The 12529-nt window shown below is 36.2% G+C and overlaps 1 protein-coding gene across 4 annotated transcripts in view; it reads left to right on the top strand.

The window, feature by feature from the left end:
* Positions 1 to 12529, top strand: part of BAIAP2 (BAR/IMD domain containing adaptor protein 2) — a 169290-nt gene that overhangs the window by 45893 nt on the left and 110868 nt on the right. For all 4 annotated transcript variants that reach the window (XM_051995410.1, XM_051995413.1, XM_051995412.1 and 1 more), the window contains exon 3: positions 2972 to 3058. In XM_051995410.1, the coding sequence (XP_051851370.1) occupies positions 2972 to 3058 (87 nt within the window). The remainder of the gene's footprint in view (positions 1 to 2971; positions 3059 to 12529) is intronic.

The raw sequence follows: 12529 nt of genomic DNA, 5'->3' as shown, positions 1-12529 counted from the left end.
TGGGCGATGACTAAGAACCATTACATTGAATTCCCAATCCCTATATTTTTGCCTGCCTGCATTTTTGATTTCCTTCACAGGCTAATTGTACAATATTTCAGAGTCTGATTCTTTTTGTTCAACAAAATAATGGTTTGGACATGCATACTTATATTGTATTAATTTATACCTTAATATATTTAACATGTATTGGTCATCCTGCCATTTAGGGGAGGGGGTGGGGGGAAGGAGGGGAAAAATTGGAACAAAAGGTTTGGCAATTGTCAATGCTGTAAAATTACCCATGCATTTAACTTGTAAATAAAAAGCTACTAAAAATTTTAAAAAAATAATTGCCTGCAGTTCTGGTGACTCTTTAAAAATCAAGAGACTCTACAAGTTAGGTTCAGTCAGGAGATTCCTCTGGAGGAGTATGATCTCTGGCAGCATAGAAGCAATTATAGAAGAAGAGCCCAGAGACATGGGGAGCAGAGAAGAAGAGGAGTTAGCTTTTTCTTTCCCTCATTGCTTGTGACTTTCAGAGGAGTTACAAAGTAGCAGGCATCACATCCAACAGGGAATAAATTGAGGAAAGAATTGAAGGCCAAGGAGAGGAAGGAGTTTCTGTAGACTATGACCTGGTGGTAGAGAAGAGAGCCAACTCTGATTGTTATAAATTGAATAACAACTCAGGGAATCCAATTGATTGATCTGCCCAATGAGAAATGCTGCATCTGGGGGATAATTATTAAAGGATACCATGAGAAAGGAAAGGTCAATTTAGGTCTTACTGTACTGTAGAAAGTCTGAGTTGTTTAGGCTGAGCATATTCCTTTTCTCAGTGTATCTGTATGTATACTTATTCTTCCCACTTGACCATATATGTAATGAGAAAGTCTAACCCAAGTTTATTATTCTGTTTAATAGTTCTGAGAACTATTGTTCTGACAAGGCTGCTCATTAAATAGTAAATAGCATTGCTTATAAGTACATTGTTAGGAAATTATGATATAGTTTTAGGAGAGGTAACCCATGGAGAACTTTGAACCTCTGAGGGTAGCCTGGAAGGAATTGGGAGGGTGATAACCTAGAGGGAGAGCTCCACTTATATAGCAAGAAAGTTCTTTTTGGACTGCTGAAGCAGTTTGGGGTAGTTAGGTGGCACAATGGGTGGAGTATCAGGCTTGAATGGGAAAGATTCATTATCTTGAGTTCAAATGCAGCCTTGGATTGTGCTGTGTGACCCTGGGCAGGTTACTTAACTCTCTGTGCCTAAGTTTCCTCATCTGTCATATGATCTGGAGAAGGAAGTGGCAAGCTACTTCAGTATTTTTGCCAAGAAAACTCCAAATGGGATCACACAGAGTTGGACATGAACAACAAAAATAGCAGTCTTGTCCAGGTTTTCTATATCGATTAAAACCACCTTTTTTCTGAATTCATGTAAGCAGATGGACAAGACTTGGACTTCTTTTTGTAAATCTCTTAAAGCCCATGCCAAATGTTACTTCTCCTGGGTCTGAATTTCTTTGTCTATAAAACGAGAGGGCTGTCCTAGGAGATCTCTGAGGCCAGTTCCAACCTTAAGTCCTATGAAGCCTTTCTTGATTTTTAATATAATTGACATTCCTTCATCTCTCCTGACCCCCATTCTGAACTTCATAGAAAACTTTGTACCTCTTTAGTGCTCTTCTTAAAATTTATTTTGTATCATATATTGATGTTATTAATATATTATTTTGTATCAGTTCTTGCCACCATCTCTACTTCAACTGTATTGCCTCATGAGAATCAAAATATAGCGGATAAGTTAGTTGTGTTTTTCTTCCATTTATCTTACAGAGCTTACTCTATTATCTTCAGAGCAACATTTCCCATGGTGACAAGGCAGCAGAGTCTTGTGCTACAGAACAAATTGTTTGCATTTAATTGAAAACTATAAAAATAAAATTTGATAGAGTACCCAGTTATAAGAACCCTCACTGGGTTCTATGTAAAACAGTATTAAAAACATAATTATCCTGACTTTGCAATCTCGCCATGCTCCTGATCTTTCAGCCATTGAATTCCCTTCTCTTTGTCTTCACCATTTCTTGTTAGTCAGGAGTCCAGGGACATGGGGCTTTCTTTTTATGTTTAGGGAAATTTTAAAAGCAGACTAGAAAATTTCAGAAAGATAATTTCTCAATTGAGAAAACTAGGACTTATGCTCAAACTTTGATCATGGATTGTAGATTTAGAGTAGGAAGAAATCTTAGACACCATCTTGTCGGTTTCTTTCATTTCACCATCATGAAAATAAGAATTAGAAAAGCAAAATGATTGCCTAAGATTAATTGACATATATCAATAGCTTACTTGATTGGAAACATTTTCAGTAGAAGATTAATGCACAGCTGGTTAGACTAGAATCTGTTATTTAAAGCATTAGGAGTTAAATACACTAGTAACTCAATTATATTAATATGATCAGGCATTGTTAAGTGCCAGTTATACATATAATTTAATGTACTTGGGGGAGACATGCATAATTTTTAAGGCCAGAAAGAAGAAAAAGTAAGAAATGATTCAATACACTATATAGGAAGTGATAGATTCCCATGAATTTTCTTGCTCAATTGCTGTGTTTCTGATCTTCTGAAGAACACTTGAAAGAAACTTTTTCAGCTTTCCCCTACTCCTAACACAATAGGGAACAACATTCATGATTTCCTTAGTTCTGGACCTGGACCATGTCCTCAGAATGAAAAGAAGCCTAATGTTAGGAATGACATTACTATGTGATTGTTGGAATGTCAAGAGACTGATGTTGATTTGAAACCAGAAATCAAGTGTTGAATACTTATGTATACAAAGGAAATGCCAATAGGACATGTTACAGAACAACTTTAATGGTATAAGGAGTGCTTGCCAACAGTCAGGACCTGAGTTTTGTGTTGCTTTTTTTTTTTTTCCCAAGGAAATGACCAGATCTCATTTTGTTTTCTCTTAGGTGTGACATTTGCTGCCAAAGGTTATTTTGATGCCCTGGTAAAAATGGGGGAGTTGGCCAGTGAAAGTCAAGGCTCAAAAGAACTTGGTAAGATTTGCAACTGTAGAGAGAAAAGAACAATTTGGGAACTTTTGGAATGTTCAGAAGGTGGGAGTGGGGGTGGAAAATGAAGTTCTGTAACATAATTTAAATGGTTTTTTTTGTCTCAGGTTTGGTCTGTTTTTAAACAGAAATCAAGGGAAAATTCCTTACCAGAATTTAAACTTTTAAAATAAATCAGTATTTTTGTGGCTTTCCTAAAATCCAAGCATGGCCTGTGCTATTGCTCTTTCATCTTGTTCATGGGATACATTGCTGTTATCAATAACTTACTTATGTATAAATAAGAAGAGAGCACTCCAGGAAGCTGTCTCAGTGGCTGTAGTTGAATGTGACAGAGGTGAGGAGAGATTGGTCTTTTGCCAAATAACAATTTAACAGTTGGCAGAGAAACCAGATTGATTTTTTCCCCTCCAAGTTTTAAATAGCATGTGTTCTCCAGGCCATTTGATAGTCTAGCAACAAACTTTGTGTTGATTAAATTAAGAAGATTTAGGACATTGAGTCAAACCATTTAATAAGAAAATTCTGTGACCACAAGATTATCTTTGTAATACAAAGTTTGGCTTTTTCCTAGTGAGGACATTTTGGAGTTGCTGTTCTTTGCATTAAGTGCTATGGAAACCAGGTCCTTGCCTTCTGAAAGCTTCTACTCCTTGTCACCACAATAATGCAAACAAATGTTAGTTTGGAGTCAGTTATAAAGATAGCTGACCTGTAATAACTTGATCCTTTTGAAAAAAATAAGGCAGGTTGGCTTAATTAACTAGACTTACCAGTTTATGTTTATACAGGTGTTTGAATATTAGCTCTAGGTCATGACTGTTAATTTTTACCCAGGGAGGAATACTTTTATCTTAAGATTTACTGTTAAATTCACACATGTGGGCATGTTGAATCTATATCCAGACCTTTTCTCCATTCAATCTTTCAATAAGTTGTCATTAGTAATACAAGTAGCAGCATAAACATACACAGAATGTTAAAACTAAAAGGGATTTTAACATTAGTCTTATCCAATTCTACTTTTATATGTATGAAGTAACAAACTAAGATCCAGAGAAATTAATAATAATTGTTTATTTTATATAATGTTTTATATTATTCTATCATCACTACAATATTATGACCTCTAGGACCTCTAATTACCTCTGTTTAGCTCATACAGTTTTCGCCAGTAGTCACATTGGAATTAGAGCATAGATTTCAGTTTTTCTTCTTATACTCTTTCTATACAATAGGCATACCTTGAAGATATTTTGGGCTCAGTTCCAGATCATTGCAATAAAGTGAATGTTGCAATAAAGCCAAATCACAATTTTTTTTTGTTTCCCAGTTCATACAACAGTTGTTTATCCTGTGCTGTAGTCTATTAAATATGCAATAGTATATTGTCTAAAAAAAAAAGTTCTCATCTTAATTAAAAATACTTTATTGCTAAAAAAAATGCTAATCACTATCTGAGCCTTCGCCCACTTGTAATCTTTTTGCTGGTGTTAGGTTTGGTTGTGAAGAGAGCTGGATATGACAGTTTCTTAAAATAAGACAACAATGAAATTAGTTTCATTGATCGACCCTTCCTTTTACTTGAACGCTTATAGGCCATTGTAGGGTTATTAGTTGTCCTCATTTCAAGAGTGTTATGTCTTAGGGAACGAGGAGAACCAAGGAGAGGGAGAAAGATGGGGGAACAGCTAGTCAGTGGAGCAGTCAGAACACATACAACATTCATCTATTAAGATTGATCTTATATGGGTACAATTCATGGTGCTCTGAAACAATGACAATAGTAACATCAAAAAGCAGTGATTACAGATCACCACAACAGATATAATTATAATGAAAAAGTTTGAAATATTATGAAAATCACTATAATGTGACACAGAGATACTATGTGAGCATATGCTCTTGGAAAAATGGTACCAAAAGACTGCTCAATTGCAGGGTTGCCATAAACCTTCAGTTTATAAAAAAATGCAATATCTGCAAAGTATAATAAAGTTAAGTACAATAAAATGAGTATTCCTGTAAACCCACTTTCTTTTATGTAGCATAGAACTTTCTTCTGTATGGTATTCTTTTTAGGGAAGCATTGGAGGGTTAAAATGGTTTGGAGAAAGTGACTTTTCTACTATCATGCTGGTCATGTGACTTGTAAGTTCTCCCAGGTTGCAGTGGTGATTTGCAGAATATATTCTCAGAATAGTTTTTGTGACATGACTGAGAGACATGTATTCTTGCAGAGATGAAATGAAATGACTTGCAAAAGGAGAGAATTGTCAGGGCAGGCCCTTGAGAAGAATGAAAAGGGCCTCTGGTTTCTGGGAGGCTTTTAAGGAGTTTCTCTGTGTTTTCAGGTGTTGCTTGTTGACTTAACTTATCTGAATATGCTTTGAGATGTTTAGATGCCGATGATCACAATTCTTAATTATGTATTCAATTGTTATAAATAACTGTGATAGAATGAACAGCTATCAGACTAAACCTTCAGACATTCAGCCTGGAAGCACTTCCATTTCTTAGGTTATCCTCCAGCAATTAACTTGGTCTGGTCTACCGTGTGTTGTTTTATGAAAAACAGAGCTCTCAGCCCAACTTTCTACTGAGTCATTGTAAGGAATTGAGAGAGGGAAAGGGAGACAGAGAGAGAGAGAGAGAGAGAGAGAGAGAGAGAGAGAGAGAGAGAGAGAGAGAATGAATGTGTGTGTGTGTGTGTGTGTGTGTGTGTGTGTGTGTGTGTGTATGTTCCTGCTTTCATGTCTATGAAATGGGGATTTTCCTGACATTACTGCTAATTTAGTAGTGCCTTAAGTAGACATCATATCAGAGGCAAAGAACAGCAGTGTCTGAAAGATGTAAGTCCACAATGATACCAAGGCTGGAGCATGTGTTAATTATATTGACATTATAGAATTTAGACCAAGAAGATATTCTGGACAGCATCTAATTCAGCACCTTCTCTTTATTGAACAGGAAGTTAGTGAAATGCCCAAGATCATATAGATAATAAATGATAGTCACGACTGGGACCCAGGTTCTCTTACTCTAAATTTAGTTTCCTTTCCACCACATCATACTGTTTCTTCCTGTTTCAGTGCTATCCATTGGCGGTTAAGTCGTATAGGTTCAGGATAGATTTTCCAAAACTAACTTGTTAGTTTGGTTTCTGGTTGAGTTCCTGGCAGTGGTCCTCAAACTTTTGTTCTCAATATCTTTATCCTATTAAAAATGATTGAGGATCTGTCCAAAGAGTTTTTGTTTATGTGGGTTATAGTTATAGATATTGATCACATTAAAACTAAAAACCAATTATGAATTTGTAGACTCTCTCTGAAAAGATTTCAGAGATTCCGAGGATGCTCTGGACCAGACTTTGAGAACCACCGAGTTAGGGAGTCAGTTGACTTAGAGACAGAATCAATTTCAGGTAACAGAGAACTGAGGCAGCATCAAAGGCCATGACATTTGCATTTCTGAGATTCTCTGAATGTTCTTTGCTGGTGTATTCACTGTTTTCTTTCTTCTAAGTTGATTTACATTTCTGGTTTTGAGTAACCTTGTCATGTGGGTATTTTTTGGTTATTTTTTTAGGACGTTTCCAGGATTAGGAGAGTGGGGAAGTTAGGAGTCATTTTTTATTTTGCTTTAGTATTGGCTTAGGTGACATTTCAAGATGATATGTTGATCTGTGATGAGGCCATCATTATGGTCTCAACATAGTTGTACTATTGCATGATGTTCCCATAATGGCATCCAAGAAGCTGTTATATTATTTGGTAAATCTGCAATCATACAGTAAGAATTGATTATATTAATTCATGGTAGATGTATTATCCCTGCCAAGGGAACTGTCAGTTCACCAATGTTTACTCTTCTTTTTCTCTCTCCCATTTTTGAAAAAAGATTTGAGAAGTACTTTTGGTTTTAGAGTACTGACGTTCTAGTACTCTTTTGGAATCATTTTGTCCTTATGCTTAATTCTTGGAGCTGAGTAAGATATGTTTTGGATGCTTTAATATATAGTAATGTTTGATTAACCTTCTTTTCTCCCCAAAATCCAGTGGATTCTTTGTACCCTGCCTTTTGCCACTTACAGGGTAAAATGCAAACTTGACCTGGCATTCACATTGGTTTATAATCAAAATCACATTTGTTTCATATTATCTCTCTTCAAATATTGATAATCCATCTAAATTAGATTAATAGTTGTTCCCTGATCTGGTTCTTCCCTCTCCTGTGTCTAAATAGTAGTACATATCATTTCTTGTACTTGGAACAGGCTCCCTCCCACTAGTCTGCTAAAATTCTTCCCTGTCCTAAAAGCCCATTTCAGGTGTCATCTACTTCACAGGGTTTCTTTGAAACTTTCCTCTCAGTTAGAAATAGTTCTTTTTTTTCGGTAAAGTTCTTGTCACTCTGTGATCTCTTATAAATTTAAAATTGCAGTTTCTATTATGTTTATTTGAGTACACAACTTATTACTGGAGCATTAATCTTATTAGATTGTAAAATCATTGAGGGCAGGCAATATATCTGATTTAACTTTCTCTGTATTACCTATATTTCTACCCATTACACGCCCGCTTCCCCCCCTAAATGCCTTGAACTCAACTGGAACTTAATATATGTTTATTGAGGAAGCTGAAAACAAGTAACCTCTCTGAAGTTTTTCTCCCTTATTTATGATTTCCATCAGTGAAACCTACAAGTATTTTTTGGCTTTCCCTGAGCTTCATGGGTGTCATTTAGGGTTAAAATGACTGTTGATCTCATTGGAAATATGTCAAAAGTATAAAGTACCATTAGGAGTTACAGTCAGCATAGGAATCTAGTTATATAACCAGAACTTTAATTCATGTCAGCGAAGGAAAAGTGACTCAAGCAGGATTGTACCACTTCCTTTCTTTGGCTACATGGATCTGACACTTTCTGGAATGTGGAGTGATTCTCATTCTCAGATATGGCTTTAAAATTTCCTTCAACCTTTTACTATTATCCCAAGGAAACAGATCCATCCATGCTTAGAAGTTTAGCAGTAGTATGGGCAAATTGACCACCGAGATTTAAAGATTTAAAGAAGAAAGAGAAATGGCTGCCCTTTTGACCATTCCCCCTGCCCCTTTTTTTTTTTTTTTTTTAAGTTGCTTTAATGATTTGAACAAGGCAAGATCCAGAATGACTCTAGAAGCATTAGGGGATTGGCCTTATTTGGATCTTCCTGGGCCTCAGATAAAGTGCCTTCTCTCTGAAATTATTTTGATGTATCTCATAAATATTTCTGGGGTCCCATTCAGAAAATTGCTTCACATGATCCTCAGATAGATAACCATTTCTTTTTAAAAATTTATTATAGCTTTTTATTGACAAAACATATGCATAGGTAATTTTTCTACATTGATCCTTGCAAAAAATTCTGTTCCAACTTTTCCCCTCCTTCCCTCTACTCCCTCCCCTAGATGGCAGGTAGTACCATACATCTTAAATATAAACATTTCTTTCTTGATTTGTTTATTTATGTCTACCTGGAAAAATTCAGACTTTGTGGAGTCCCTAGTAATAATGAGGAGCTCAGCACTTGTCTCACATTAAGGACTTCATAAATATTTATTCTTTCCCCCTTTTTTCTTCCCCAACTCCTATCTTTATATTCAAGGGACTTTGATGCTCCTATAAAATCCCCTAAACTTCTACTTTCTCGGCCTCCTTATCCCAAAGCCACACTTGTGGATGGTCATTCATTAGTCCTTAACATTGCTCATGAATTTCCACTTCCTTGATTAGAAATTTATTTGATTACCTCATTATAACTCCTCTAACTCAATACTTCCAGACCTATTTTTTGTCCTCATGAGTACTTTAGCAAGGCTTTAAATGATCTGACTTCATTTTTCTTTCCAGTCATGACTTAACCTGTACTTAACCATTTTAAATCTACACTGTTTTCTGCTCCGAAATCCCGTTTCTCTTGTCCCATCATTGCTCATTTCTTGCCAAACCTCAGCCGAGGATTACTGCCACCATCTGTGTCCTCTGATCTTACTCATAGACTACTGAACAAAACCAGAAAAAATCATGCAACTGAGTACTTTATAAATTCTTGTTATCCAATTTCAACTGAGTCTTCACTGAAGCAAATAAGTTCTGTTAGTTTTCTGTAATTGATTCTTTATCTAATTCCCTACAGAAGCTATTCCAGAAGTTTTCTTCTTTTTTTCAATCTTCCTCAACCCTTCATTTTCCCCACAGGGAGGAGTCTGGTATTTTGAGAGAAAATTGAGCTATTCAATAAGCATTTATCAAGTACATATTTGTGCCAGATACTATGCTAAATGCTGGGAAGAAATGCAAAAACATAACTCTTGCCTTCAAGGAACTTTCATTTAAATGAGGGTGGGAGGGAGATAGTATGTAAATAACTAGAAATATATAAAATATATAAAGAACAGATTATCAAGATAATAAGAAATGGGAAATGTTAGCCCTCTGGATAGAATGAGAAAGATTTTTTGTACAAAGTAGGCCATGACGTAAGTTTTTAAGGAAGTCAGAGAAAGGAAGAGAAATAGGGGTGAAAGGAGAAGATATGAAGGGGGAACCAACAGAGGTGAAGGTGAGGAGTGAGCAAAAGCATTTCAGGATTGGGGGACAAATATTCAGTACAAAAGCATGGAGATAGCAGATGGGATATTAGCTGAGGAACAGTAGGCCAATATAGCTGGTGCATGAAGGGGAATAATGTGTGAGAAGACTAGAAGGGAAAGAAGGATTAGTTTATGAAGAGCTTTAAATGACAAAGATGATTTTTTACTTGATCTTAGAGGAAAAGGGAGCCATTGAAACTCATTGACCAGGGAAGAGGTATGTATGATCAAGAGGAAAATCACCTTGATGGCTGAACATATAGGATGGATTGGAGTGGGGAAGAGGCATGTAAGCTTGATTCCACTTCTCTGTCATCTTCTCCAGCAGATTACAATTTCATACTTTCTCCTTTCTTTCTGTCTCTTTGTTTTTGTTCTGTTTCTTTTCTTTTCTTTTCTTTTCTTTTTTTTTTTTTTTTGGTGTCTTTCAACTTTTGAAAACTTTCACTAAACTCAGCCATCTCTTTGAGTGACCATCCTTATCTCTCTTCCCTTTGTCAGCTAAACTTCTACAAAAAAATTTGTGTGTACTCCTCCACATCTTCTTCTCTCTCCTCAGTCCTTTGCAATCTGAGTTTCACTGTTTTCTGCAAAGTTATCAGTGATATTTTAATTGCCAAGTCTGGTTGTCTTTTGGAGCCTCATCCTTCTTGATCTATATACTTCACTGGAGACTGTTGACCTCCCTTTTCTTTTGAGTGCTCGATCCTTTCTAGGTTTCTGTAACACTAATCTCTTCTGGTTCTCATCTTGTGTATCTATTCCTGTCTCCTTTTCTGACTCATCATTTATATCATATATCCTACTTGGGGATGCTTCACAAAGCTCTGTTTTAGGTCTTTTTTCCCTCTTTAGTCACTCTGTTGGTTAAGGTCTCAACCAGTTTACTTACTCTATGTTGATAATTTTCAAATCAATATAGCAAATATTACTCTTCCCCCTGAGCTTCAGTCCCATGAGATAGATGCTTGTTGGCCAATTCAAACTGGATGTTTGAACCATTAGCCTCACCATGAACAAAACTGAACTCACCTTTCCCCTTCATGTCTTCCCTTTTTCCTAAGTTCCCTATTACCATTGTAGAGACCACTCTCTTTCAAGTCTCTCAGGTTCAAAACCTTAGCATTATTGTCATCTCCTTACCCCACCTTCATCCTTTATATCTAGTTAGCTGCCAAATCTTGTTTCTACCTACATGACATATCTTACATCTGATCTACTTTTCTATCTTTGCACAGTTTCCACCTTAATTTAGGCCCTGATCATCTCTTACCTAAGTTATTGCAATAGCCTCCTACTTGGTCCTCATACCTCATCTCTTCCCACTTCATTTCATCTTACAAAGTCCTGCCAAAGTAATTTTCCTTAAACACTTGACTCTTCTACTCAACTAATTCCAGTGATTCCCTATTACTCTAACATTTGTTTAGTTTTTTTTGTTGTTGTTGTTGGTGGTGTTTAATGTAGCCCCTTAGGGGACAGAAAGATTTTAGTAGGGATATGGAACTGTTATGGAGTAAGAAAAGTTACAAGTACAAAAAATAATAATAAAAGAAAATGAGAGTACTGATTTTGAGATGGGGCTGAGTAGGAAACTATTACTGAAAAATCCACCACTTCTAATATGGGCACTGAAGGGAAAGAGATATAGGTCCTCAGAAGTAGCTTGAAGTAACTTAAAATTCTTTTTAGCTTGGTCCCAACTATCTTTATTGTCTAACTAAACATTATTCTCCTTTTCTCTCCTTCACCCCCTTCCACCCTATGAAGGGGGGGGGGTATCAAGGGAGAAAGCAGGAAGTTCTAAAATGTGAATAATCATTCATCCTCAGCCATCTTGTTTAATTAAAAGTAGTAGGGCAGCTAGGTGGTGCAATGAATGAAGCACCAGCCCTGAAGTCAGGAATACCTGAGTTCAAATTTGACTTCAGACACTTAACACTTCCTAGCTATGTGGCCCTCAACAAGTCACTTAACCCCGATTGCCTCAGCAAAAAATAAATAAAAATAAAAGTATCTTAAAATGTTCTTAGCCCTCAATGTAAGAGCAAGGAACAAAGTGTGGAAAAATCAGGTGCTTCAGAAATATTGTCCTGCTATTCAGCCTTTGGGAAAAAAAGGAGGTCAGATTTTAAAATCAGGTTCTCATTTTTACCTTTGGCTTTAGCTGCCCTCCCTGGAGAAAGAAACTAATTTTTCTCCTTTAAGTCTGAATAATAATCTCATATTAAACTAGAAAATAAAGAGAAGGCAATGTTTGAGGGCCTTAGTTTTGGATATTTTTATATCATTTAGTCTAACCCACCCATTTACTTTTGCTATGGGGTTAAAAAAGACTTCAGGACTCCTTTACTTTTGTAGTTCCTTAAAAGGGGACAGTTGTTCCATTGGGTATGTTAAGCTTGTACCCTGAAGATCTCGTAATGAAAGTACTTGATAGCACATTTATGCTATCAGAATAACCATGAATCCAGTACATAAGGATGCTCCCTGGCTTCTATAGTGCCACTTGGATTAGTGCCAGTCAGTATTCCTGTGAGTGGTGCAGTTTGTTCTATGAATTTGAACATGGAAAGTGCCCAAAAATGTTTGTCAAATAGATATTTCTACAATTTTCTCCTCTTCATTTTAGCCCAGAGGAGCCCTTCTGCTGCCAGCTGTTATAATTTACTTTGTATTTATGGAATATGTCATTATTCCCTCCCTGGAGAATGTAAGCTCTTTGATGGTAGAGACTGTTGCATTTTTTTTTGTATATATTTTTTTGTTCCACCTCTTGGCACATAGTATTGTTGAATTGAAAGCTACACTTTTCCTA

Source organism: Antechinus flavipes, chromosome 4, assembly GCF_016432865.1.
Source record: "Antechinus flavipes isolate AdamAnt ecotype Samford, QLD, Australia chromosome 4, AdamAnt_v2, whole genome shotgun sequence".
Taxonomy (NCBI): Eukaryota; Metazoa; Chordata; class Mammalia; order Dasyuromorphia; family Dasyuridae; genus Antechinus; species Antechinus flavipes.
The sequence above is the reverse complement of the archived record's forward strand: the minus strand, read 5'-3'. Positions and strand labels throughout refer to the sequence as shown.